We start from the raw sequence: 26,832 nt of genomic DNA, 5'->3' as shown, positions 1-26,832 counted from the left end.
GGCCCATTGAAATCAACAGGGTTTAATGCATCTACATCAATTTCTCTTCCAAATTTGACACTTTTCAGAATGTAACTAGTTCCATAGTCCTTGGAATATATATTGTCCTTTGTTTCTCACTGTTGTATATTTAGTTTGGTTTCATCAAATGAGTCTTTTTATAGCTATGAACAAATTATATTTCATCCCAAGTCATTACAACCTTCAGCTGCCAAAGGACCTTTTGGATAGCTATTTGTATGCTGTCTTTCTCTTTTTCATATTGGTAGTACCGGTGTTAAAAGTACATGTTTACTTGTGGAGTTTAAAAAATACCATAGTACATTAGATTTCTACGGGGTAAAGGAGAAGAGAAGAACTTTTATTGACTTTGCAAGAAGATATTGATGATATTCTTACAAATGCAGTGATGGTTAATTGGTACTTGTAATTCGTGCTCCATTTTTATTCTTGAGGTAATATTCTTTTACTTCTCATCAACTACTAGAAAGACAGAAAATACAGTTGATAGATCACAATCTTTGGATTACATTAGCTTAATGAAACTAATGACAGTGAACAAATAGCATTCTGTCATTTGTCATTCCAAAAGGCTGTAAAAATAGTATTTTTATATGAATTTGTTCTGCATGGACCTGCCATCCCATATCTGAATATAGTAGGTTATCATAAATAAATAAAATTGCACTGTTGCTATCCTATAAAACCAGTAATTGACACTGCTACTGATTTTCTTCCAAAATAACTAATAATGACAATTTTAGCAGCTTTCAGAATATTTGAAACAATGTGGATATCCGTCTCAACAATCCCATTTAGGTAGTTCAGTTTAGGTAGATCCGGTAATCTTCATTTCCAGAAGTGTACAGGATCATCTGTAATTCTTGGGAAACCCAGACCAGTTTTCTAGTAATCTCTTCGTTATCTCACATTTCATAAAATATGCATGTAGGTCTTCACACCAACACTTAACATTCTCCCTAATATATTTTTTGAGTTTATAAAGCACTAGACAAAATTTATTCAGCATTTTCAGTAAAACCTTTCTCAAATTAGCTGTTGTTTAATGAAGGCATAGCATGTTTCCAAACCAATTGCCACTTCTATTGCAGTTCTATATTACCACAATCTCGCTCCCACTTTTTTTTTTTTGAAGTGAAGGACATCGCTCTCTGGTCATTGTAAAATAGCCTGTATATCTGACCAAACAATAGTTTGAATTCAAGTTTCTTTATTGAGCCTTATTTTCTAATTATTTTCCTTTTTATCTGTTAGATTCTGACAGTTTTTTCATGAGATTTCAGTAGCTACTTCTTGACTTTCTGAAGTTCAGAAAACTTCTATGAAGCAGAGACTGAAAGATGTCATCTTTTCTCATGTTAGTATATATTGTCTTGACATCTTTAATAAATCCACATTATGCAAATAGTATTTATTATTTATATAGCACCATCCATGTGCGTGGTGCTTTAAAAAGAATAAGCAGTACTTTTGTTCTTGAGGAGATGGGAATCTGAGTAGGGCACTGTTCATTATGTTAGAAGATTATTTGCAGAAGATTACCATCTGATAACTTTAATAAATATGACTTATCTGTTTGTCAAATCCCTGAAGTTCCAAAGCAAACTGCTTTCACCCATTCTTCCAGAGAAAAAATAGCATGCAATTTGAAATCCACTGCCTGTTCCATCCTTGATGAGTTTGCTTGCTTTGCCTGGACTTAAAATCATGCTGGAATGCTGGGCTTTCTGTGACACTTTCCAGTGCAGTCACATTTTGGATGTCTTTCCTTGTAAAAGCTTTAATTCTTTGAGTCCAGTAATAAGCTGTAACACTGACCTTGATTTACAGTCAAGAGATAAGTGTACTGACTAACATACAGCACAGCCTTCCAGGGGCAGAGCAAGAGCTCTGTCCTTGCAAGGAGCCAGTAAACTAACTGCACATGAGGCTTGGCGTGCAGCACTGTGCAGGTGGAGGGGGATGGGGACGTGGGATGTGATGACTTTTGCTTCTCTCATCTGCTCGCAAAAGCCTTCCTCTCTGTCAGGAATATGTCACTGGGGGTCACTCTGTCCTCAGGGACATATTCCTGGCAATAAAAAGGGCTTTTGCAGGCAGATGAGAGAAGCAAAAGTCGTCATATTCCCATCCCCCTCCACCTGCACAATGCTGCACACCAAGACTTGGGCGCAACTAGTTTGCTGGCTCCACTACATGTCAACCACTCTCAACATTTGAGTTTTATTTCCTTGAGTCATATAAACAAATAGCAGGGATTGAAAAGTCCAGTCCTCTACAACGGCTGTCAGTTATCTTAGACAGTATAGTATGTATTATGCACTAGAATATATAAACTGTCCTCCGATGCCTTGATTTGGTTTCTAACCTTTGGTGGAACAGTGCATAGTTATCGGAAGCTTCTGCTGTGAATGGAAGCAGAATTATGTTCACACAGTATCCTTAATGGGAGTGCAACTCTACTTCTGTTCATGACAGGAGTTTATTTAATGGAGTGGTGCTCTGCCAAAGATTAGCCTTTGACATCAGGTTTTGTAATGCCACTGAGCAGAGACTTTTCATTTGGAAATTAAGAGATGCACTGCTGTTCTTTATTCTGCAGATGTAGAAATTCATTGGACTGTGCAGTATTAACCTTAGCTGCGTTTTCCAGAAGACAAACCCATGAAGTCTCCCCCACAAAAAAAGTTGCAATATGCCACAAATAGTTTTTTGGAGCAGGGGAAGGGCTATTTTCTTTTTTTTCCAGCTTAAGTTGAAATGGTAAGTGTATATTGGGATTGTGCCCAGGATACCCATAGAAGTGTTGCTGCAGAAGGGGGTAAACATTGGTGTTACTTGTTATCGGAAGGAGATTGCCCTTTTTGAAGAAAGTTTCCTTTGATCAATGCAGAACATAGCACTAGTGGACTTCACTTATTTTAACATGCAGTGAAAATTAGATTGCATGTAGCAATGTGACACTGTTTACTGTTATACATTCTGATTTCTAGGTGCAATGGATGAGCTTCATAGCCTGGATCCAAGAAGGCAGGAATTGTTAGAGGCTAGATTCACAGGAGTAGTGAGTGGCAGTACTGGAAGTACAGGAAGCTGTAGTGTTGGAGCAAAGGTAAGTCACTATTTTTACTATGCAATATAATATCTCTCTCTTTGAAAAGTGATAATTTATCTCCAGAATAAGTGATCCAGCAAAATGTTACAGTAATGGACAAGAGAAAATACTCAAGTTTACTTGACTATCTGCAATCTTGCTCTCCATACACAGTCCTTGAAAGTAATTTCATGTGCTGATAGCTGTGCCAGAATATGTAATTCTGCTTACATAGTGACCAGAATGTGTTGGTCATTTCCCCCCACTACAGCATAAACTTTGTTGGTAACACATTATTCCGTATAACTTGCTATTTTAAAAAACTTAAGATAGCATTTGATTATTTTTTCATTTCTTAACAGGCTTCAACAAATAATGAGAGTTCTAATCACAGTTTTGGAAGCTTGGGATCTCTAAGTGACAAAGAATCAGAGGTACGATATGTTAAAAAACTGGCATTTCTAATCCAAACTTGATCTGTCAGTAGCTTTACTATGAACCTATGAAGCTGCCTTACATCTGGAATTGCCAGGGATTGAATTTGAGACCTCCTGTAGGCAAGGTTTGTGCTCTGCCTCTGAGCTATAGCCCTTCCCCACTGTGTTTATAGTTGTGGTCAGTAGACTTCATTATTGAAAGTGAGACATGCACAGGGAAATTCTCTGCACAACTTGAAATAGTTGATCAATTTGATTCTAGTTTAAGGGCAAACTTGCTTGCTGAACCTATAGTTTGCCACATGAGTATAGGAACCTTGCAGGAAGTTTGCAGTGTAGAGTGTGTGCACCCAAAGCTGTGCTCAGGGTTTGATAAGTTTGTATCAATAAGTCCACTAAATATGTGCATTAGATTTGTCATATAGCACATTATCTTTCGCATGTGCAGTATTCTACTGTCTTCAGTAGCATTCTGTGTTATAGCTCATTACTGGAAAGTGATTATTATTATTTCTTGTTTACACAGTCAGGCAGGTATTATTGACTGGTTTGTTTTCTCCAGACATCGAGTCCTTTCCAAGGACCTCGGATGGCTGAATTTTATCATCGATACTGTTGGTTATTATAGATATTGTCGCAAAATATAGGCTGTTGCCAATAAAGTTGCTTTTTGTAATTGGCTGATGGTAATTTCTGTGGCCCCTATGGTGTTGAGGTGCTCTTCAAGTTGTTTTGGAATTGCACCTAGGGTGCCAATTACAACTGGGATTATTTTGGTCTTTTTCTGCCACAGCCTTTCAATTTCAATTTGTAGATCTTTGTATTTTGTGATTTTTTTTCTATTTCTTTTTCTTCTATTCTGCTATCCCCTGGTATTGCCATGTCGATTATTTTAACTTGTTTTTCTTTCTTCTCGACTACAGTGATATCTGGTGTATTGTGTGGCAGATGTTTGTCTGTTTGTAGTCGGAAGTCCCATAATATTTTTGCATCTTCGTTTTCTACAACTTTTTCAATTTTATGGTCCCACCAATTGTTGGCTACAGGTAGCTTGTATTTTTTGCAGATGTTCCAGTGTATCATCCCTGCTACCTTGTCATGCCTTTGTTTGTAGTCAGTCTGTGCGATCTTTTTACAACAGCTGATTAGGTGGTCCACTGTTTCATCTGCTTCTTTACAAAGGCGGCACTTGCTGTTTGTTGTTGACTTTTCTACTTTTGCTCTTATTGTATTTGTTCTTAGTGCCTGTTCTTGTGCAGCCAGTATTAAACCCTCTGTTTCTTTCTTCAACTTGCCATTCTTAAGCCATTGCCAGGTCTTGGTGATGTCCGATTTCCCACTTATATTGTGCAAATATTGACCATGCAGTGGCTTCTTTTTCCATTTTTCTGCTCGGTTCTTGACTGTTCTTTCTTGTAGGCCTGCTTTCTTTCATTGGTGTTGAATAGTTTCGCGTTATTGACCATTTGAAGTGCATCTTCTTTACTGTCCTTGATATATTCTTCAAGGCCTCTTTTCTCCTCCTCTACTGTTTGATAGACTTGCAGCATTCCTCTTCCACCTGAGCTGCATGGGAGGTATAGCCTATCTACATCACTGCGGGGGTGCAGAGCATGATTGATGGTCATGATTTTCCTGGTCTTACGATCCAGTGTCTCTAGCTCAGCCTGGGTCCAGTCTATTATTCCTGCAGTGTATCTGATAACATGTATAGCCCAGGTGTTTATGGCTTGTATGGTGTTCCCGCCATTGAGATTAGACTTGAGGATTTTTCTAACTCTCCTGATGTACAGGTGAAACTCGGAAAATTAGAATATCGTGCAAAAGTCCATTAATTTCAGTAATGCAAATTAAAAGGTGAAACTGATATATGAGACAGACGCATTACATGCAAAGCGAGAGAAGTCAAGCCTTAATTTGTTATAATTGTGATGATCATGGCGTACAGCTCATGAAAACCCCAAATCCACAATCTCAGAAAATTAGAATATTACATGGAACCAAGAAGACAAGGATTGAAGAATAGAACAATATCGGACCTCTGAAAAGTATAAGCATGCATATGTATTCAGTACTTGGTTTGGGCCCCTTTTGCAGCAAATACTGCCTCAATGCGGCGTGGCATGGATGCTGTCAGCCTGTGGCACTGATGAGGTATTATGGAAGACCAGGATGCTTCATTAGCGGCCTTCAGCAATTCTGCATTGTTTGGTCTCATGTCTCTCATCCTTCTCTTGGCAATGCCCCATAGATTCTCTATGGGGTCAGGTCAGGCGAGTTTGCTGGCCAATCAAACACAGTACACTGTATACTTTTCAGAGGTCCGATATTGTTCTATTCTTCAATCCTTGTCTTATTGGTTCAACTGGAAGCTGTTTGTTAGTTAATAAGTGTTGCATTACTTCATCTGCTATTATTCCAGTTAATAATTTGAACATGGTTGGCAGGCAGGTTATCGGTCTATAATTACTTGGGACTGCACCTTTTGCTCTGTCTTTCATGATGAGATGAATTTTCCCAGTTGTTAGCCATTGTTCAATATCACCTCCTTGCAAAATGTGATTGAACTGTTTTGATAGTTGTTTATGAAGGCTTGTTAGGTGTTTAAGCCAAAAGCCATGCAGTTCATCGTCACCTGGAGCAGTCAAAATTTTAATTTTCTTTGCTCTTTCACTTATTAATTCTGGTGTTATTATTAGATCTTGCATTTGTTGGTTACATTTTTTGACCTCTTTCATCCAGCCTGCTTTTTTATTATAATCTATTGGATTGTCCCATAATTTTCCCCAGAATTGCACTGTTTCTTCTTTATTTGGTGTTTCTATGTTTATTGCAGTTTCTCCTTCTATGCTTTGGTAGAAACGTCTCTGATTCGACTGGAATTGGAGGTTCTGCCTGTGTTGTGTAATTCTGGCTTCATACCTGCTAATCTTCTTTGACACTGCTGTTATTTGCTGCTTTATTATTTCCAGGACTTCTCTAATTTTCCTTGAATCTAGATGGTATTTTTGGATCAGATACTGTTTGGTGTTTTCATTCTTCAGCTTCTTGTCTTTCATATCTTTCAATTTACTAGCATCTGATCTAAGCCTGGCGATTTTATTTTCTAATCTAATCTTCCATTTAGGTGATGTACTGCTTTCTTTTTTTACAGGTCCACTGATCATCCAAGCTCTTGTGTTGTTATTTTTGCTGCACTGTACATTAGTTGGTTTGTTTCTTGCAAATTATTGGTTGTTATTTCTGCAAGTGCAGCATTGACATCTTTTAATGCCTGAGCAAGTTGTTTTTTGGCAACTGTTTTTTTTAGAGCTGGAAGTCGAACCCGGGTGGTTGTTTGGTTCATGTGCTCAGTTATTTTTTGCTTTAGTTCTTGTTGTTTTTCTGTTAAACGGCATTTGGGTTTTTGAGGTGAAGGCAAAGGGGTGGTTGCCTGGTTTTGATTTTGAAACAGTTCAGAAACAGTGGCATCCTCTATTTCCAACACCTCCTCCACCTGCGCCTGAGCAACTTCTTCAATTGGTGGTAATTCTTCTTCCATATCTTGAGCCTGTGTTGCTCTTTGCAGTTCTTCCAGCTCTACTCCTGTGAATACTTTATTTCTTATTATGAATCTTCTCTGGTCTGCTAGCCTTTGTTCTGTTATTTCTGTATCTGGATGCTTCTCTTTCCAAATGTGGTACATTCTTTTTAAATAACCTCTTCTAGTTGGACTAGACTTGTAATAGCAGATCATTATTTCCTTGTTGGCATTTTTCGTATATATTTTTTGGTTAAGCGACGTTTCTTCCAGTAACTTTGCTGTCTTCAGCCCTGGTTGCTCAACTGAAGATCCTGAGTCCTGTTGCCCACTTGCCACCAGATGTCCAGGGACTATAGCACCTGGCGCGGTCCTTGTTGACCTGGGTGACGACCGATCCGGTATAGATTTATTAAAGTTACGTCTCACCATATTGTTGATGGGAGAGGCACTCTTTGTCTGGCTCCTCTGGTGAGACCTGTCCAGTATGGTTGGACCTCTGGCATAGCTCTCACCTTCCTCAGAGCACACAAGCCCCACAACCACGCCAAGGTAGTGCCTCACTGGGTTTATTTATTTATTTATTTATTTATTTATTTATTACATTTATATCCCGCTCTTCCTCCAAGGAGCCCAGAGTGGTGTATTACATACTTAAGTTTCTCCTTCACAACAACCCTGTGAAGTAGGTAAGGCTGAGGGAGAAGTGACTGTCCCAGAGTCACCCAGCTAGTATCATGGCTGAATGGGGATTTGAACTCTGGTCTCCCCGGTCCTAGTCCGGCATTCTAACCACTACTTCACGCTGGTTGAAGTACAAATAATTCAGAAAATGCTGTTGGCTCAAAACAACTCAATGGTATATTTTATCTTAAAATCATGCTTCTATTTTAATTGTCATATCTTAGGAATTGAAATAGTGGTTTCCGTATACAGTTATTCAATGATATACCAGGTCCAGTACCTTCTAAAATTTTTATACAGTATGTTCGCTATGACTTCAGTGAATTTTATACAATTTTAGACTGAGCTTTATAATAATAGAGAGAATATAATTTGGATGTTATAGTTTTGCTTTGTTTAGATACTTTGGTTTGGAGCTTGTGTTCTAGTAACCAAATGAATTCCTTAAGTATAAATGCTATTTATGTAGGCAAGAACACTTAAGCTGCCTGGGATCTAAAATGAGAAACTTCATTCAAAATAATGGCTTGGATCCATTGTCCCTCAGTGTATGAGCAGGAGGCACTTCCACGTGTGCATTGGAGGTGAAGTGCTAGTTCTCCCCTATCTGGAAATCCACTTTTGAGGGGCTCTAGGAGAGATGCAGGGGTTGCTTTCCAAAGGGAGTGGGGGTGGAAAAGCTCCTTATGTGAACAGTAGCAGCTGTATTCTGTATTGGATCTAAGCCAATATTTATTAGGTTATAACTGTTAGAATGAGAGTAATACTTAAGATGCTGTCAGATACAATTAATATAGTAAAAGAAAAATGAAGATCTGGTAATAAAGGTGTACCTCGTTACTTGTGGGGGTTCTGTTACTTGCCTACTATCGCAAGTAACGAGGCATTATGCCTATGGAAAATGAGGTTAGGTTCCTGGATTTTTTAAAAAGTCAAATGTCAAAGAAGTGCAAAACCCGCGAAAAGAATTACTGTACCGTGCTCCACAAGGCCTCCTTATGCCCAGAAATCCCCCTCCCCACCATGAAAAATTGTATGTGTGTGGGGACTTTTTTTCTTTGCAGAAGAGCCAGAAAATGGCTCCTTTTCTTAAAATGACCTCTGAGGTCGATATGCGAGTCTTAACCCTTTGTGTGTAGTTTTCCTCCATGAATGCCAAGGCCGCATGTCATTCACCTGACCGCAGATACGCAAAACCACGGATGATAGATCTGTGGATAAAGAGGTTTGCCTGTACAAATGGAGATTTTGTGCTATTCTGTACAAATGGAGATTTTGTGCTATTCTGTACAAATGGAGATTTTGTGCTATTCTGGAGAACATCTATGAATATGTATGGCTTGTATTGGAAATGTGAAACTGCTACTGGTTGAATGTGTGCCTGTGCAGAACTGTGTTCTGTGTTGAAAGGAATGATTTGCTTTTTATAGACACCTGAGAAGAAACAATTGGAGCCTTCCAGGGGAAGGAAAAGGAAAGCAGAGAACCAGAGTGAGAGCAGTCAAGGTAAACTTGGATGATATGTGTTATAGCATGTTGGGTAGAGCTGGGTTTGGTTTTTTTTAGTGCCGGGCATCATAACTGTTTATCAGATCTGCCACAATCCCAATCAGAGTCCATTGGTATTGATAAGGGACAACCATTCGTTTCCCCGCTCCCTCTAGTAATGCTCTGGGGAAAGAATGTATTGTCATGACTTCGCTTTCTTCCTCAGGGCATTATGGGGTGGCTGTGGGGAGAACTGTGCTTTTAAACTCTCCTGTTGTTGCCTTGTGGAAATACAAACAGCCTTGTGGAAATTTTGATTTAGTTCAAATGTATGCTCATTGAGTTGGGGACATAAGCAGCTTTTTGCACCAGTGTGATTCTTGGAACTAATTATCTTAAAGGTGATCAGGTATCCTTTATAACGTGGGCTCTGTGCCTGTTCAGTAGTCCCTGGGGAAGAATTTCAAACTCCTCAAAGTGCTCTGAAGCTTGGCCCTTCGTGCCCAGAGCTCGGTATCCTTGGTGGTAGAGCACTTCCCAGCTCAGTTCCTTTCCGACCGCTATTGTGGACAGTTCCAATTGGATACTTGCTCCTCTTGCTTGATTTTTAAAAGGAAAAATATGGTTTAATCACTTGTTATATCTGACTCTGGACTACTTTTAGACGATTCTCTGCCTCACTCCCTTAACTTGGCCACTAATGGACTCTTAAAAAACAACCGAACCTATAAACATTGCTCCTCTTGCCGCGGGGCCCTCTCCTCTTCGGATAAGCATGAGCAATGTTTGTTCTGCCTTGGGGAAAACCATAACACCCATGCATGCAAGATTTGTGTATGTTTTTCAAAAAAGCCCTGAAAATGTAGGGAATTGCATCTTTGAGTCACCGTTTACTTACAGGCCCTTCGACCGTCGATTTTGATGCCACGTCCCCAGACATTGCTGACCATGTCAACATCGACCATGTCAAAGCTGACTTTGGTTCCATCAACAACTGCTTCCCTGATCTCACAGACTACATTCAAAAAACTATATGATGTGTTAAAGGATGGCCATTAATGTCTAAAGAAGTGAGAACACCGAGAAGAGGAGCCCACTTCACATTCCAAGCATCACAAAATGGGATCATCGACACTCGACACCCTAGACTGCGTACCTGTTCCTTCCAGGGGAGCGTGACCCCCATCCAGAACTGGCAGATCAAAATCATCTCCCGAGGTCCAACCCTGCACAATAAGTACCTCTGTCTTATCTGGTTTCAGCTTCAGTTTGTTATCACTCATACAGCCCATTACTGCCTCCAGGCAGGCATTTATGGAAGTTATTATGTTGACATGGTGATGTTGACATGGAGAAATAGATTTGGGTGTCATCAGCATATTGATAACACCCTGCACCAAATCTCCTGTTGATCTCTCCAAGCGGCTTCATGTAGATGTTAAACAACATCGGAGACAATATGGAGACCTGAGGGACACCATAGGAAAGTTCAGATTTGGAAGAACAACAGTCTCTAAGAGATACCATCTGAAATCTGCCCGTGGAGTGGAACCACTGCAAATCAGTGCCTCCCACCCCCAATCTCCGAAGACATTCCAGAAGGATACTATGGTCAATAGTATAGAAAGTGCTGAGAGATCCAAAAGGACCTACAGATTGATACTTCCTCTGTCAGTTCCCAATTGGAAATCATACATCAGGCCGACCAAGGCAGTATCCACCCCATAGCCTGCCCGAAAGCCAGTTTGAAATGGGTCTAGATAATCAGACCGCCTGGAGCTGGGAGGCCACCACCTTCTCAATCATCTTGCCTAGCTATGGAAGGTTGGAGAAAGGCCTGTAGTTGCTTAACTCTGAGGGATTCAAAGCAGGCTTTTTCAGAAGCAGTCTAATGATGATGATACTTCCTCTTCAGAATCAGATAATGCGATGTTAAATATTTATATACCGCTTTTCAACAAAAGTTCCAAAAGCTGTAGGTAAATAAATAAATTTTAAATTAAATGGTTGCCTGTACCCAAAAGGCTCACAATCTAAAAAAGAAACCATTTGGAGGGAAAAAGAAGCCATTTGATCTCCCTGTGCTAAATAAAGAGAATCACCACTTTAAAAGGTGCCTCTTTGCTCAGTTAGCAGGGGATAATGAATCATTTTATATTGAGTTGATCCTTCACCGGATGACAGTGTTCCAAATCTCCCCTCAAACTTGCAAGTGGAGGAAACTAAATCCTATCGCTAAGATCCTCGGCCTCCAACAAAAGTCCCCAGTTCATGCAGTTAACGATTTGGCTAAAAATTTCATAGCCTCAGTGTCTCAACAAGTTGCACTCCTCATGTTCACAGTACTCATAAATTCTGCATAATCAGCATGGGAAGCTTCCTGCTCTCTATCTTCAATCTCCAGAAGATTGGATAATTACTGCAGAGTGCAGGACGACAACTGCAAATTCCCTTTCAAACACACCATACTGAACTCTCTTGTCATGACTGCGCTATGGGTGGCAAATCTGGTCGCAAACACTCTGCTCAGACCAATAAGGAGGGCTGGAAACTTGTTTCTGTGGGAATGAAAATCTACTTTTCCTTGTCCATATCAATTAAAATATCCAACTACTTAGTATACATGTCTAAGTTTCATTATTCACTTTGGGAAGGGTTCAAGGACAATTTAAAAAATACATCTGACCCTATCCAAGCTAAATAAATACAAACAGCTTCTGTCAAAGTCAGCTTGACATCACACGCCAGACTCTAAGCACAACCGATCATCTGATGGAAACAGAGTCCTGCACATTGGCTAGTTCCATCTCCTTGAAGCGCCATGCCTGGTTTCACTCCTCATCTCTTCAACCTGATATGAGGGATAAGAGCAAGGACCTACCTTTCGATGGGGAAGTTTAGAAAAAAAGATGACTGTTGGGAGACATGATAGAGGACTATAAAATCATGCATGGTGTGGAGAAAGTGGATAGAGAGAGATTCTTCTCCCTCTCACATAACACTAGAACCAGGAGTCATCCCATGAAATTGATTGCCGGGAAATTTAGGACCAACAAACGGAAATACTTTTTCATAATTAACCTGTGGAATTTTCTGTCACAAAATGTGGTGGCAGCCATCAGTCTGGATGGCTTTAAGAGGGGTTTAGATAAATTCCTGTAGGACAGATCTATCAATGGCTACTGCGTGGCTATAGGCCACCTCCAGCCTTAGAGGCAAGATGCCTCTAAATGCCAGTTGCAGGGGGAGTAATAGCAGGAGAGAAGGCATGCTTGCCTGTGGGCTTCCCAGAGGCATCTGGTGGGCCACTGTCCCATCACTTCAAGTGGTACGATGGGCTCAGATACCCATTTGGCCATTCCAACCAGAGAGAGATATCTTTCCAGTTCTCCCAGAAATACTCTTTCCTGCAGAGGAATCAACCTCACTCCTAGGGAAAATGCCAAGACCAACCTAAGCAGGGCCTTTTAACTTTTTGGCCTCCCTCCCCATTGGACCTTCCACGCCCATAAGACTAGCAACCTTTCTTCCAGCTTGGTGTCTTATCACCTTCGATGCCTGGGCACTAAGTATCATCTAGACTTGCTATGTCATAGAGTTCCACTTCCCTTCCCCTTTCCTAGGGATAAAACCCACCACAGCAACTCCTACATTGCTAGTGGAAGTCCAAGAACTGTTGTCCAACAGGGCAATAGGACGAATGGGCAGGTTTTTACTCCAGGTACTAACCAAAAGAGACAGTGGTCTCTGGCCAGTTTTAGACCTCTGTTCCCTGAACAAATATATCCATGCCAAGAACTTTTGGATGCTGACTCTAGAGCAGCTCCTTCCCCTTGTAGTGGAGGAAAAGTGGCTTATTACGTTGGACCTCAGAGACGCTTATTGCCATGTGGGGATTCACCCGAGGCACAGAAAGTACTTCCAATTCACTGCGGTAGACCAAGCCTACCAATATGCAGCCCTCCCATTTGGCCCCTCTGCAGCCTCACATGTCTTTACCAAGTGTATGAGCACCATCATCACTCATTTCAGGACACAGGGCGTCTCAGTCTTCCTATATTAGATGACTTGCTGATTGCTTCCCAACACAAATCCTTGCTAATCAACCACATTCAATTAGTGTGCACACTTTTAGATGATCTTGACATCCATGTGAATCTCAAGAAGTCTGTCCTGACACCTCAAAAGACCCTGACCTACATCATCTTGGTGTTGGACACTTGGTTGAAATGTGCATTTCTTCCACAGGAAAGGCGAGACTCTCTTCTTCACATGATTTATTCTTTCCATTCCAATCAAGTTCAAGAAGCTCAATCCATCCAGCGCCTCTTAGGCCTGATGGCTTCTTGTACAACCAACATGCAAGAACCACTGTTCAACATTCCAGGCTTCATATGTGACGTCTCCAGATGTGGATCCTTTTTAACTTCAGGCCAAATGTGGACAGCCAACGCATGCAACTCCTGCTGTCACAGTTAGTATTGGACTCTCTGTCATGGTGGACCCTGGTGGAGAACCTCGCTGCAGGCAAATCCTTCTATCCTCCTGTCACCACACTGTCTCTCACAACAGATGCCTCCTTGCTCATTGTGCAACACCTAAGGCCTCTGGAACTACTATCAGTTCCCTCCCCTCTCCGTTCTAGAGCTTCTGGCTGTCACGCTAGCCATGAAGTCCTTCCTACCAGTACTATGAGATCAGATGGTCCAGGTCCTGCTGGACAACACCACCACTATCGCTTATATCAATCGCCAGGATGGCACAGTATCCAGGTCTCTTTGTAACCTGCCATTGCAACTCTGGGACTGGTGCATAAAGCATCATATTTATCCACTGGCTCTTCACAACAAAGGCACCAACAATTCTTTGGCTGACATTCTTAACGGAGAGATGGATCTTTCCTGCCAATACAAGTGGGAAGTCAACAACAACATCCTTCCCATACCTTTCCATCAGTGGGGGACTCTCCAAGTGGACCTCTCTGCTGCTCACCTCAACAAGAAATGTCCATTCTTCTGCTCAAGAGCATCTGTGGGGATGGGGTCCCTGGGGGATGCCTTCCAGATTCTTTGGGATGTGCACCAATATTATTACCTATTCCCACCTTTCCCACTCCTATCCTGTGTTGTAAGCAAAATCTTTCAACAAAAGATAAGATGCATAATACTCAGGCCATAGTGGCAAGTTAGCCATGGTTCCCCCTTCTTTTCCGCCTGTCCAGGGGCTTCCCTGTGCCCTCAGCTCCTCTGGCAAGGTCCTTCACCATAGCTTCCACATGACAGCCTGGAGGGTGAACTTCTAGTTCAGATCTTGCTGCACGAGAGACAGCCTTCCACCAGGCAAAACTATTCGTACAAATGGAAAAGATTTGTCACCTATGCAAAGTCTAAAGTCTTTGAACCCACCAAGGCCTCCATATTCCAGGTCCTATTATATCTGATCTCCCTATAAGACTCAGGCCTTTCTAATTTGTCCATAAAGGTCCACATGTGGTCCTCTCTGCAATGCACTCAGGGGCAAACTCTAAAACATTGTTTCCTCATCCTGACTGCAAATGATTCCTAAAGGGCCTTAACATATGCCCACCAGTATGGAAACGAGTCATTCCTTGGGGTGTCTCATGCTCTCCACCCTTTCAAAGAACCTTTTGAGCCATTATCATTGGCTTCTCTTAAAGTGCTCTCTCTAAATACAGTCTTCCTGATAGCAATTACCACTGCTCTCAGGGTTAGTGAACTGACTGCTTTAAGAGCTGACTCCCCCTTTTACCCCAATAAGGTTGTCATGTGGACTGATCCTGCATTCCTCCCGAAGCTACTCACAGACTTTCATGTAAACCAAGACATTGTCCTTCCTACATTCTTCATGGACCCCACTTCACCCTTGGAACTTTTTCTCCACTTCCTAGATGTGTGTAGGGTGCTCCTTTTTTACCTAGATAAGTCTAAAACCTTTTGGCAATCTGATAGACTCTTCGTTGTGTTTGAGGGCTTTAGAAAGGGTCAACCTATTTCCTGGCAAAAACTTTCAGAATGGCTGGTCCAACTCATCAGTATCTGCTATGAAAAACAGGGCATGGAGCATCCAGACTTAAAAGCCCACTCTGGCATTTAAAGTCCACTCCACTAGGGCCTGTGGCCTCATCTGCTGCTCACCTCTCTGGTGTTGGATTCTCTGAAATAAGGAAAGCTGAAATCTGGTCATCAAACTTTACTTTAGTCAAACACTGTGCCTTAGATATCCGATCTGCGGCTGAGGCCACCTTTGGGTGGGCTGTATGTTAAAAAGTCCTCTAAACACATATCCTCAGACCCTCCTTCTATTGAGAACTTGCTAGTCACCCATGTTGTGGAGGATACCAGATCACCACTAAGATAAGCAGGTTGCTCACCTGTAACTCTTGATCTTTTGGTGATCTGGTATTGTTCACAACACCCAGCTGGCCTCCCTGCTCTTTGGATGTATTTATCTTCTGTGCTTTGACAACTCCTCCAGGTCCCTCTTCCAACAGCAACCCTTCAGGAACTGAGCTGGGAAATGCCGAGGATTCGGAGCATTCTCCGAGTGTGAAGAGCAGAGCTTCAGAGGGCTTTGAGGAGCTTGAAATCCTTCTGCGGGGACTACTGCGCAGGTGCAGAACCCACGTTATGAATGATACTAGATCCCCAAAAGGTCAAAAGTTACAGGTGAGTAATCTGATTTTCTTGCAGAAAACATGAGAGTGAATCAGTGACTTTAGCTTTGTGGCCATGAGGTGAACAATCAACGTTGTGATGGTATTAAGTGGTATTTTTTAATCTTCCCTCTCCAAATTAATATTTAATTGTGACACAGTGAACAGTAAAAAGGATCCTTCCATAGGACTAGAGTGAAAATGGTTAGTACACTGGATCTCTTCAGACTATCTATCTATCATATTTCTATACTGCCTGATATGTACATCTCTAGTCAGTGTACAAAATTTAAAATATTTAAATGTTAAAAATTAAAATACATGATATAAAGATGGAATAAAATAGATGTTAAAACAAGGTTTTAAAATTATTAAAATTCTAATTAAAAGCCTGCAAAAACAGGATAGTCTTGAGGTTCTTCCTGAAAACAAACAGAGAAGGAGATGCTCTTATTTCAGTAGGGAGCATATTCCAAAGCCCTGGGGCAGCCACAGAGAAAGCCTGTTCACGGGTCACCACCAAACCATCCATAACCGGACCTCTCCAGAAGATTAACAGGTGGCAGGGTTTATGACAAAGGAGTTGAGTTCTTAAATAGCCTGGACCTAAGCCATTAAGGGCTTTATAGGTAAGAACCAGCACTTTGTATTTCACGCAGAAACATATCGGCAGCCAGTGCAGTTCTTTCAAAACCAGTGTTATCTTGTCCCTTCATGTTGTCCCAGAGACCAATCTGGCTGCTGCATTCTGTACCAATTGTAGTTTCTGGACTACGTACAAAGGCCGCCCCATGTAGAGTGCGTCACAGTAGTCAAGCCTGGAGGTTACCAGCATATGTACCATATGTTTTAAGGTCATTTGCCTCTAGAAACGGACATAGCTGACGTATCAGCTAAAGCTCATAAAAAGCGCTCCTGGCCACCGTTAGGATGTCCCATTTAAAGATGTCTTTAACATCTTCTCAAACTAGTTTTGAAAGGAGGGTCTGTCTACATGTTTTGTACATACTTTTAAAAATAGCATACTTAGTGGCAACTGTAAAGAATGAACTGGGACATATTGAATGATCCTACCACCAGCTACCATCACCATGTTTTTTCACATTCCTTTTTTTAGATAGTTTGCTTTCTGGTGAACATATAATTTAACAGAAAGATGGATTTGAGTATAGAGATTCTAATAGAATTGCTTTTACACTGGAATTAGTAAACAGCATTGTGGGCCTATATGAGTTCTTGGCACTAGTTTATCTGGTTGCTTCATAGTTGTTTGCTTCATCCTTTGTCCGTTGTAGGCTTTTGAACACCACCTCATTCTAACATCAAAATAGGGAGGACAAGTAGTTCTCTGGGCATGTACTAGATCCTGGAGAAAATGTTATTTCAAAGTACATTTTCTTGTTATCTTTGTAGACTGTTGTCCAAAGTACAAAAGTCTCTGTGTGTGTTATGCATGGGTACATACATATGCAGAGCAAGCATATTTTCCTCGTATAACTTTGGGAATGCTCTCTGTTAAATGGTTGCACAAACTTTCAGCATCTGAGAATATAGGAACATAGGAAGCTGCCATATACAGAGTCAGACCATAGGTCCATCTAGCTCAATATTGACTACACAAGTATACACAAGAAAAGTGCCTTGTATTATTTAACCATTTTGAATATGTGGCCACTTAGTGATGTTATATGATAATGTATCTTTCTTAGGTGTTCATCAAGAATGTTTAGGTTGACATTTATCAGTAAATAGAATAGTCATGGTCCATCAGCTCCTTGCATGCGTGGAACTCGTGTGCATGCAGAGTTCCTTTTTCACTTCTGTGACTGTGGCAGTTCTGCATATTCATTCTTTGCGCATGCAAATGTGTTCCTTTCATTTAAACATAGAGGAGGAAGCCTGCATGTGTGGGAACTACTTGTCTTTTTGATCACGGACTGTGCTCTGGATTAAAGGCATAGTCTTTAGATAGCTCATCTTATTTTTGTTGCAAACTATGATTTTTAAAAATCCTCATAAGAGTTGAGAGAAGCATTTCATAATAAAAGAAAGCAAAATGACTTTTGTGAAGGCCTAAAGTTAGTCATGCTGAAGGTCAAATTACATATTAATTTAAATGATTCTGACTGTCATAGTTAACTGGATTAGGATCTTGATATCAAACTGTAGCATTTAGGCTGAATCCTTATTCTTCGAAAATGTGAATACTATACTTCAATTTCTCCAGTGGGTATTTAAAGTGATTTTTTATTTTGGAAATCAAATTTGTTTAAAAAAAAAAAGAATCAATTAGAACATTTTTTGACAGGCTGCATATATTTTTATTTTGTGTAGTATGTATAGTCTGCTTTCTCTCTCTTGATGGCTACCTTTTTAAAATTTTTGTGTTTGCTCCAGGGAAAAGCATTGGGGGACGTGGTCACAAAATTAGTGACTATTTTGAAGTAAGTCTTTGGTTGATATGCTCTAATTTATTATACTTATCTGTTCATAAATTAAATTAGCTTTATTTGGGTGATGTAAATTATGTTATTTAGTAATCTACTTTGGTTCTGTAGTAATAAACTAGCATCATAATTTTCTGTCTGTTGTATATTACATTGGATGATCTTGTTAAATGTGTTCAGCCCTGCAGATCTTAAGAAAGTGAGCACTTCAAAATTAATGGTTAACACTATAATATGTTTTTTGGTTATGAAGCTCCTTGTTCTCCTCTTGTCTTGATTCACCATATTGCCTAAGGTGTACACTGCTATATCTGAGGACTGGGTGCTGCTGTTCCATCACTTTTAATTTCTGTAATCCATACATAAACTGCCAGTCCACATAATTGACAAGAAAATATGCAGGATCAGTGTAGGTTGTGCAGCACATCCGGCTGACTTTGGGAATTAGGTTGCACTAAGGGGAGGAGGCTTTTAATCTCTTTTGAGATGCTTCTCATGCCTCCAGTTTCATTCTACAACACTCTTTTAGCAGCCAAAGATGTTGCTTTCTAGAAGAGGGCACCATTTTGAAAATGCTTGTGTAGTTGCTGTTTCTGTGTCATTCTTATGGAAGAAAGAGACAGAATCTTAAGCAGTGAGGTAGGAAACAGTAACATGTATAGTAATTAAATCTCAACCTAGCTTTTATGCTATTCCTGAGATATATTGCTGTAGCTAAATAATGTCCAGATGGTAGTTAAAAATAGAACTATATTTAGAATGCTCTCTCAAACTTGTATATAAAAGTCATCATGTAAATTTGCCTATTCAATAACATGTAAAAGACAATTTACACTATTCATCATGAGGCCCTCTGATAGGATGGCAAACTGGACAGAGGGTTGTGTGTATTTTGCTTGCTGTATTCAGACTACACAGATTCAAGAAAACATCATATATAGTGTTGCTGTCCCTCTCTTTTCTGTCTGTTATTTATCTGATTTATTTACCATCCTTCCTAAAGTGGCTCAGAAAAGCTTACATTAAAATCAAAAGCATTTAATAAAACAATTAAAATTTTTAAACAACACATTACAGCCAGATTTAAAATTAAAAACTAGACATCATTAAAAGCCAGGCTAAAAAGATGGGTCTTTAAGGCTATCCTGAAGGTCCCCAAGTAAGATAATCTCATATCCACGGGGAGCATGTTCCACTACCTAGGGGTGACAACTGAGAATTCCCAATCCCAGGTTGCCACTAGATGAACCGGTGGTACCTGAAGACAGACCCCTCCTGATGATCTTAATGAATGGTGGGTATTTTGTAACAAATGGTGCTCTCTCAGGTAACCCTACCTAACCTACCTCACAGGGTTGTTGTGAGGAGAAACATAACTATGTACTCTGCTCTGGGTTCCTTCGAGGAAGAGTGGAATATAAATGTAAAAACAAACAAATAAATAAATAAAACCTGGATTTAAGCCATTCAGGGCTTTAAAGGTAGTAACCAGTACTTTGTTCTTTTCCCAGAAACATATCGGCAGCCAGTGCAACTGTTTGAGAATGGGCATAATGTGGTCTCTCCGGGATTCCCCAGAGACCCATCTGTCTGCCGTATTTTAAACTGATGTTTCTGAACTAAGTACAGAGGCAGCCCTATGTAGAGCAGTTTTAGTAGTCCAACCTAGAGGTTACCAGCTGGTGTACCACTTTTCAGGTCATTTTTCTCAAGGAACAGGTGGAGTTGTTGAATCAGTCACAGCTGGTAAAAAGTGCTCCTGGCCACAGCCTCAGCCTGAGGCACCTGGGTGAGATCCAGGTCTAAGAGCATTCCCAAGCTATGAACCTGTTCTTTCTGGATGAGTATAACATCATCCAGAAAAGGAAGTTCTATTCCTTCTTGCAGATTATGGTCCCCAACAATGAGCACCTCCGTCTTGCTTGAATTCAGCTTCAGTTTATTATCCCTCATCCAGCCCATTACTGCCTGTAGGCAGGCATTTAAGGGACTAATGCCATTTCCTAATATTCTGATATTGATGACAAGGAGAAATAGATTTGGGTGTCATCAGCATATTGATAACATCCAGCACCAAATCCCCTAATAACCTCACCCAGTGGTTTCATGTAGATGTTAAAAAGCATTGGTGACAGGCACTGTTCCCTCTAAGGCATGCACATGTGCGTGCACTCACACATTTTATGAAGTCCACTCAGTGAATATTAAATCCCGCTCAGGTTGAATCAGGAAGGCCCCACTCTGAATGCATATGCGCACACATTGTCTTGATTCTTCCGCCCAGAACAAAACTTATTCTGCACACAGATCAAAAAAATTAGAGAGAACACTGGTGAGATGATGGAGCCCTGAGGGATTCCATATAGTAGCTCTCATTTAGAAGAGCAACTGCCACCAAGCGCCACCATCTGAAATCTACCTGAGACATAGGAGCAGAACCATTGTAAAACAGTGCGTTCTTTCCCCAAATAAGTACAGAAGGATGCCATGGTTGATGGTATCGAAAACGGCTGAGAGATCCAAAAGAACCAGCAGAGTCATACTCCCTCTGTCAGTTTCCTGGCAAAGATAATCTGGCAGGCCAACCAAGTCTGTCTCAACCCTATAGCCTAGTTTGAAATGTATCTAGATAATCATTTTCCTCTGAGACCACTTGGAGCTGGTCAGTCACCACCCTCTCAGTCATGGGAGGTTAGAGACTGGCCTATAATTATAGCTATAGCAATAGCACTTACATTTATATACCGCTCTATAGCCGAAGCTCTCTAAGCGGTTTACAATGATTTTAGCATATTGCCCCCAACATTCTGGGTACTCAGAATTATCTATCTCCAGGGGATCCAGAGTGGGCTTCTTAGGAAGGATCTAACCACTGCTTCCTTCAAACAAGTTGGCATCCTCCTCTCCCTCAGTGAGGCATTAATCATATCATCTAGGCCAGGGATTCTCAATGTTGGGTCCCCAGATGTTTTTGGACTTCAATTCCCATAATCCCCAACCAAAGGTCACTTGGGCTGGGGATTATGGGAGTTGAATTCCAGTAACATCTGGGGACCCAATGTTGAGAATCCCTGATCTAGGCCAACTCCAACAACCTCCCATAAGATGAATTTAGCCATGTTGGGCAACGATCCAAAGAACAGGTGGTAGGCCGTACTGCTCCAAGCAGCTTGTGCACACTCTCAGGAGCCACAAACTGAAACTGATGCAATCTAATCTTGCAAGAGGGATGGCTGGACACATCCCTAACTGGCCCTGCAGAAATATTGTAGTCCAGATCAGCCGGAATGCAAGATATTTTATCTGCAAATAACTCATTGAATACGTCACAGTTTGACAGAGTTTCATTGTCTGGAATTATAATAGGGTGACTTGCTGTTATAAACTTATTCTCAAGAGTCAGTTGATGGGCAAATAGTGATATATAGAAAATAAATAAGTAGAATTCCATTGGTATTCATAGCAACCTCACCAACAATTAACAATTTTCAATTTCCCCTTGTAAATTGCTTGAAAGGGTGTTGCATTTGATTTACATAAACACTGCTAATTCCTTATCTGTTGTATTCAATAAACAGATTTCTGCTAAAGTACAATATTTTCTGTGGTCATTTTCCTCTCGCAGTACCAAGGTGGAAATGGATCTAGCCCAGTAAGAGGCATGCCTCCTGCAATCCGTTCTCCTCAAAACTCACATTCCGCCCCTTCTTCCGTAAGTCTAATTGCAGAAGTTGTAATTGTCAGCATCCTGTTTATAAATCTCATTATTTTAAAAATAAACTTAGCAGAAGCAATAGCTTCTGCAATTATTTTACGTTGCAGCAAAATAGAAGAATTTATCATTTTTAATTCTTTGTTCTAGCACCTTATCTGTCTAATTTCTTGGCGTATGCTTGCACAGAAAGCAGCAGTTCGATCTCTGTGTGGGGCAACGGTATAAGAGTATAGTCAAAAAGCTTATAGTGGTTGCCATTGTAAGGAAATATTTAAAAGTATAAACCTAAATATAAATAACCTAATATACTGGAAGCTTATAAAATGGCTTTAATATTTTTTTTAATAGTGCCAAACATGCAAGATTTATTTCTTAACTTGGTTCTCATTGAAAGGTGGGAGCTGGGTTACAACTTAGTGAGCAATTAGGCAGACTATTGCCAGTATGTTTTCCTTTGTATCTCCATTAAAAATGGCTAGACTTAACTTTTAAAAAATGAACAAGAAAAGCTGAATGTTTGAGCAAGGAGCTTGGAGTAAGGGCTGGGTGTGGGTGTGTGAACTGGTAGCAGTTCTTCAAGCAAGTAGCTGGTAAAAAGGTGAAGACTTGATGGATTGTATATTCAGAATTTCTACTGAAAATGGAACTTTTTCACACACTTGATCTTAGCCAAAAGGCCAAGAAGCGATAAAATTAAACTTTCATTATGGGGCATTTATTTTTACCAGCCCGTCCCACTTCCTTCTGCAATCTCTTACACTCCTCAAATTCTGCTTCTAAGGATGGAGGGCCTCAGATTTTCACAGAAGTTCTTAGGATCCAACTTGATGAGCCTTTTCTCAGCTACTTGCTGATAAAGTCCTATAGTTGCTTGTTGGAACTGTTTTACCAACTTAGCATATGGGAAAATTTTAAAAAGTAGTTCTTAGTTTCCAATAACTATGGCTTGCTGTGGTGATCTTGTAAGAGAATGTGGTGTGCCAAAACAAGAAGTTCTGGTAAGAATTAATCTGCCTACTTTCCTTTCACTAAAATCTTAATTGATAATTGCCAGCTTGCTCCTCAAACATTCACTTGCCCACCATCTTGAACTGGAGTGGATAATGTCAACACAAAGTACACCGTTGTGGTGTCCCTATGTACTAGGGATGAGCCCAGATTGGTCCGGAGGCCATTCTGAAGGCCTCCAGACTGGTCCGGACATGAGGGCGGTCCGGCACTGGTGTGTGTGGCTCTTTAACGGCGGGGGAGGGTGTACTTACCCCCCTCACCATGTTTCCCCCGCCGGTGCGTTCGTTTTGAAAAGCTTTTGGGGCGGCAGGATACCTCCATGCCGCTCCTTCCTCCAGTCGTTGGCAAAAGGCTTCAAAAAGCCTTTTGCGCGTGTGCATGTCACGTCTCTGCGACGCACGTGACACGGAGACGTGACGTGTGCACGCGGAAAAGGCTTTTTGAAGCCTTTTGCCAATGACTGGGGGAAGGGGTGGCAGGGAGGTATCCTGCCGCCCCAAAAGCTTGTCCAAACGAATGCGCCGGCGGGGGAGATGCGGCGGGGGGGGAGTACACCCTCCCCCGCCCTTAAAGAGCCCCACACACCAGTGCCGGACCGCAGCTCCGCGGTTCCGTGCACATCCCTACTATGTACCCCTATAACAGTACTAAATTTGGTCCAAATTGATTGCCACTTGTGCCTCAAAACATTCACACACCAGCTATCTTGAATTGGGTGAATGATGACATCACAAACTATGCCATTGAGGTGTCTTTACGTGTCCCTACAACTGCACCAAATTGAGTTCAAGTCGGTTCCTCTTGTGCTTCAAATGTTCATGCATCTATAATCTTGAAGTGGGTTGGATGACATTATCACAAACTACACCATTGAGGTGTCCCTATATGTCACTCACTACAGTGGTAGCAAATTTGGTTCAAATTGGTTAGGTGGTTCCCTAATTAGCCCACTTATTCCTCAGATGTTCATGCATCCACCATTTGAATTGGAGTGGATGACATCATCACAAACTATGTCATTGAGGTGTCCCTTTGTGTTCCTACAACAGTACGCAATTTGGTTCAAACTGGTCCAGGCATTGTAAAGTTGGCAGGGGGACGGGTCCGTGTGTGTGCACACACCCACACCCACCCACACACACACACACACACACACACACACACACACACAGCTGGGTAATCTCATACACTTACTTTCCTTGAGGAAAGTAGGCTAAAAAAATTTCGAGCTGCAGCAAGCATTTATCACCAGAAGCTTCCCCCAGTACCCTATATTATTTGTATAGAAAGTATAATGCTGGGGAAAGTTGAAGGAAAGAGAAGACGACCAGCAGCAAGGTGGATGGATTTGATTACGGCAACAATGAATGCACCACTGAAAGACCTAAAAGGCTAAGTTGAGACTGATCATCCTAGAGAGAATCTATCTGTGTGGTTGCTAAGAGTTGACTCTGACTTGATGACACTTAATCAGTCAAATCAATCAGTAGTTGACACCCACAGTCATTGGCCAGTCCTGCTAATGTGGATGATGATAATATAAAAGAGAAAGTACTCCAGCAGGAATTGATATTCCATACAAACACATTTCTCAAGTTATTGAAAAGTGACTGCATTCAATGTAAAAGGAGTTGAGTAAGATACAAAAGTCCCTTGATTCTATGTGGTCTCTTAGGGTATCCTAAGAAAAGGCTGTGTAGGGAGTCTGTGGTAGTTGACACCCACAGTCACTGGCCAGTCCTACTAATGTGGAACTTCAGCCTTTTCTTACGATTCTCTTATTTTCCCTTGAAGACCACCTGGGATGGGATTTTCATTGGAGGTATCTGAAACAAATTTATTCTTGATGTGGAGGAAAACAAACTTGTAGTACAGGCAAAGAGCAACTTCACAACATTTCCCTGCAGATGTTACTCTCATGTACCTTGCGGGAGTTCCTATCTGCTTGAGCTCCAGACAGTGGGCAGTCTTAGTACTAGAGGATGAAGAGCATTGCACTTTCCATGCTGGGTGTCACATATATGGTGGAGAAGAAGGGTAGTGGCAGGGGGCAGTGTTCTCTCTAATTGTTTTTCATCTGTGTACAGAATGAGTTTTGTTCTTGGTGGCAGTATCAAGGCAGTGTGTGCGCATGTGCATTCAGAATGGGACCTTCTTGATTCAGCATGAGCAGGATCTAAAATTAACTGAGCAGAAATATAAAAAACTTGAGTGCATGCACATGTGCACGCCTTGTACGTAAGAGTGGCAGGGAGTTCCACAAACACTTTAGATATGAAGAGGGTGGGAAAGTTAACCTCTGTGACAAAGCAGCCTCCTTTATTGACTGGAACAATTTCATAAATCACTGTTTAACCTTAGTGTCCTTCCAGTTTTCCAATGGATTATGAATATGATTTTGTGCATCTTTAGGTTCGGCAAAATAGCCCTTCTCCTACTGCATTATCTTTTGGGGACCACCCTGTTACACAACCAAAGCAGTTGTCATTTAAAATAACTCAGGTAAGCACTCTGGATTCCAACCACCATCCTGGTTTTTTGTCCAAGAAAGTTTGAAACCTCTGATTAGAAAAGGTTGCAAGGGCATAGAGCTAAACTAAAATATTTTTGCTCTGAAAGATTGTAACTAGAAGCAATGGTTCCCTATTTGCATTTACAACCACTTCCAACATAGCACCAAATGAACTTCCAAGTATTAAATTTTTTTTGACTACTTACTCAACCAAATGCTTTTAGATTTAAATTGTCATGATCGTTAAATCAGACAGATACTTGAACAAGAGGAGGATGAGGATATAGGTCATCCTTAACAGGGCTGTTTATGCACAGACAATTTTTAAAAAATCAATGTCTAGAGAAGCTGAATTCTGTGACCTGTCAAAATTCAGCAAATTATCCCCCCGCCCTCTTAGTTTGCATAATTCTGGTTTTCCTTATAAGTGAGGCAACATAGACCCTGAAGCTCTCCACTCAATAGGTGAAAAGCTTGTTTAACTTCTGAAGTTTTCACCTGGCTTTGCCTAGACACTTCAAAATACCTTTGAAGCCATAAGGGCTTAAAACCTGTCTTTTTAAAATGAAAGTTTAAATTTTCAGGGAGCTAAATTCTGCACCCTCTTACTGCACTCTGCTTTTTCTCCACTTTTATCTCTCACACAGTCTTCAAACTTGTTTCATGACCTTGCAATGTTTGAAATCAAAGATGAGAGTTCGTGGAAATGTTTGTCTTGGATCATCTCATCACTACATCCCCTTAACTGTGTAACTTTTGGCAAAGTTAGCTTTCTGATTGGACCTTGAACTGGCTTTCTTGCTGACCCAAATCATTAGTGGTTCATTAGCTTGTTGTTTCATGGTTATCAGCAGGTTTGGAGTCAACCAAGGCCATTAAGACAGGCTTGCAACTAATTACTGGGAGGGGGATAGCCAGTTGCTCATTCCTCTGATAGTGCTGTTGTCACTTCCACTGAACATAGGAGCTTCTTGAATCCAAGGGGATTCAAATTAAGTGACAAATTCACTGCTACTGATTCCCTCTGACCCAGAGTGTCATTGAAACATCAGGAGGAGTGCCATATCATATGGCTCTCATTATGGCTCTTGATGTACCTTGCAGAACTTGCAGCATTTTAAGGCAGAAAGGGGACTTAGCAATTTTTGCAGCCTCACATAGTAGTGGACAATCTTGACTTTCTCTTGAGCCACACATGCAGCCAATTCAGCACCGTGTTGAATAGAGAGT

General features: G+C 41.0%; 1 protein-coding gene across 3 annotated transcripts in view; it reads left to right on the top strand.

Moving 5' to 3' along the window:
• TLK1 (tousled like kinase 1) overlaps nucleotides 1–26,832 on the top strand; it is a 132,881-nt gene that overhangs the window by 42,718 nt on the left and 63,331 nt on the right. Inside the window, exons 2-8 of one of the 3 annotated variants that reach the window (XM_053269569.1) lie at nucleotides 1,276–1,378; nucleotides 3,015–3,133; nucleotides 3,478–3,549; nucleotides 9,187–9,262; nucleotides 18,315–18,361; nucleotides 21,990–22,076; nucleotides 25,503–25,592. In XM_053269569.1, the coding sequence (XP_053125544.1) occupies nucleotides 3,020–3,133; nucleotides 3,478–3,549; nucleotides 9,187–9,262; nucleotides 18,315–18,361; nucleotides 21,990–22,076; nucleotides 25,503–25,592 (486 nt within the window). In that variant the 5' untranslated portion in view covers nucleotides 1,276–1,378; nucleotides 3,015–3,019. The remainder of the gene's footprint in view (nucleotides 1–1,275; nucleotides 1,379–3,014; nucleotides 3,134–3,477; nucleotides 3,550–9,186; nucleotides 9,263–18,314; nucleotides 18,362–21,989; nucleotides 22,077–25,502; nucleotides 25,593–26,832) is intronic. The other 2 variants (XM_053269550.1, XM_053269560.1) reach the window with 2 other exon arrangements.

This window comes from Hemicordylus capensis, chromosome 1 (genome assembly GCF_027244095.1).
Source record: "Hemicordylus capensis ecotype Gifberg chromosome 1, rHemCap1.1.pri, whole genome shotgun sequence".
In the NCBI taxonomy this organism is placed as follows: domain Eukaryota; kingdom Metazoa; phylum Chordata; class Lepidosauria; order Squamata; family Cordylidae; genus Hemicordylus; species Hemicordylus capensis.
The sequence above is the reverse complement of the archived record's forward strand: the minus strand, read 5'-3'. Positions and strand labels throughout refer to the sequence as shown.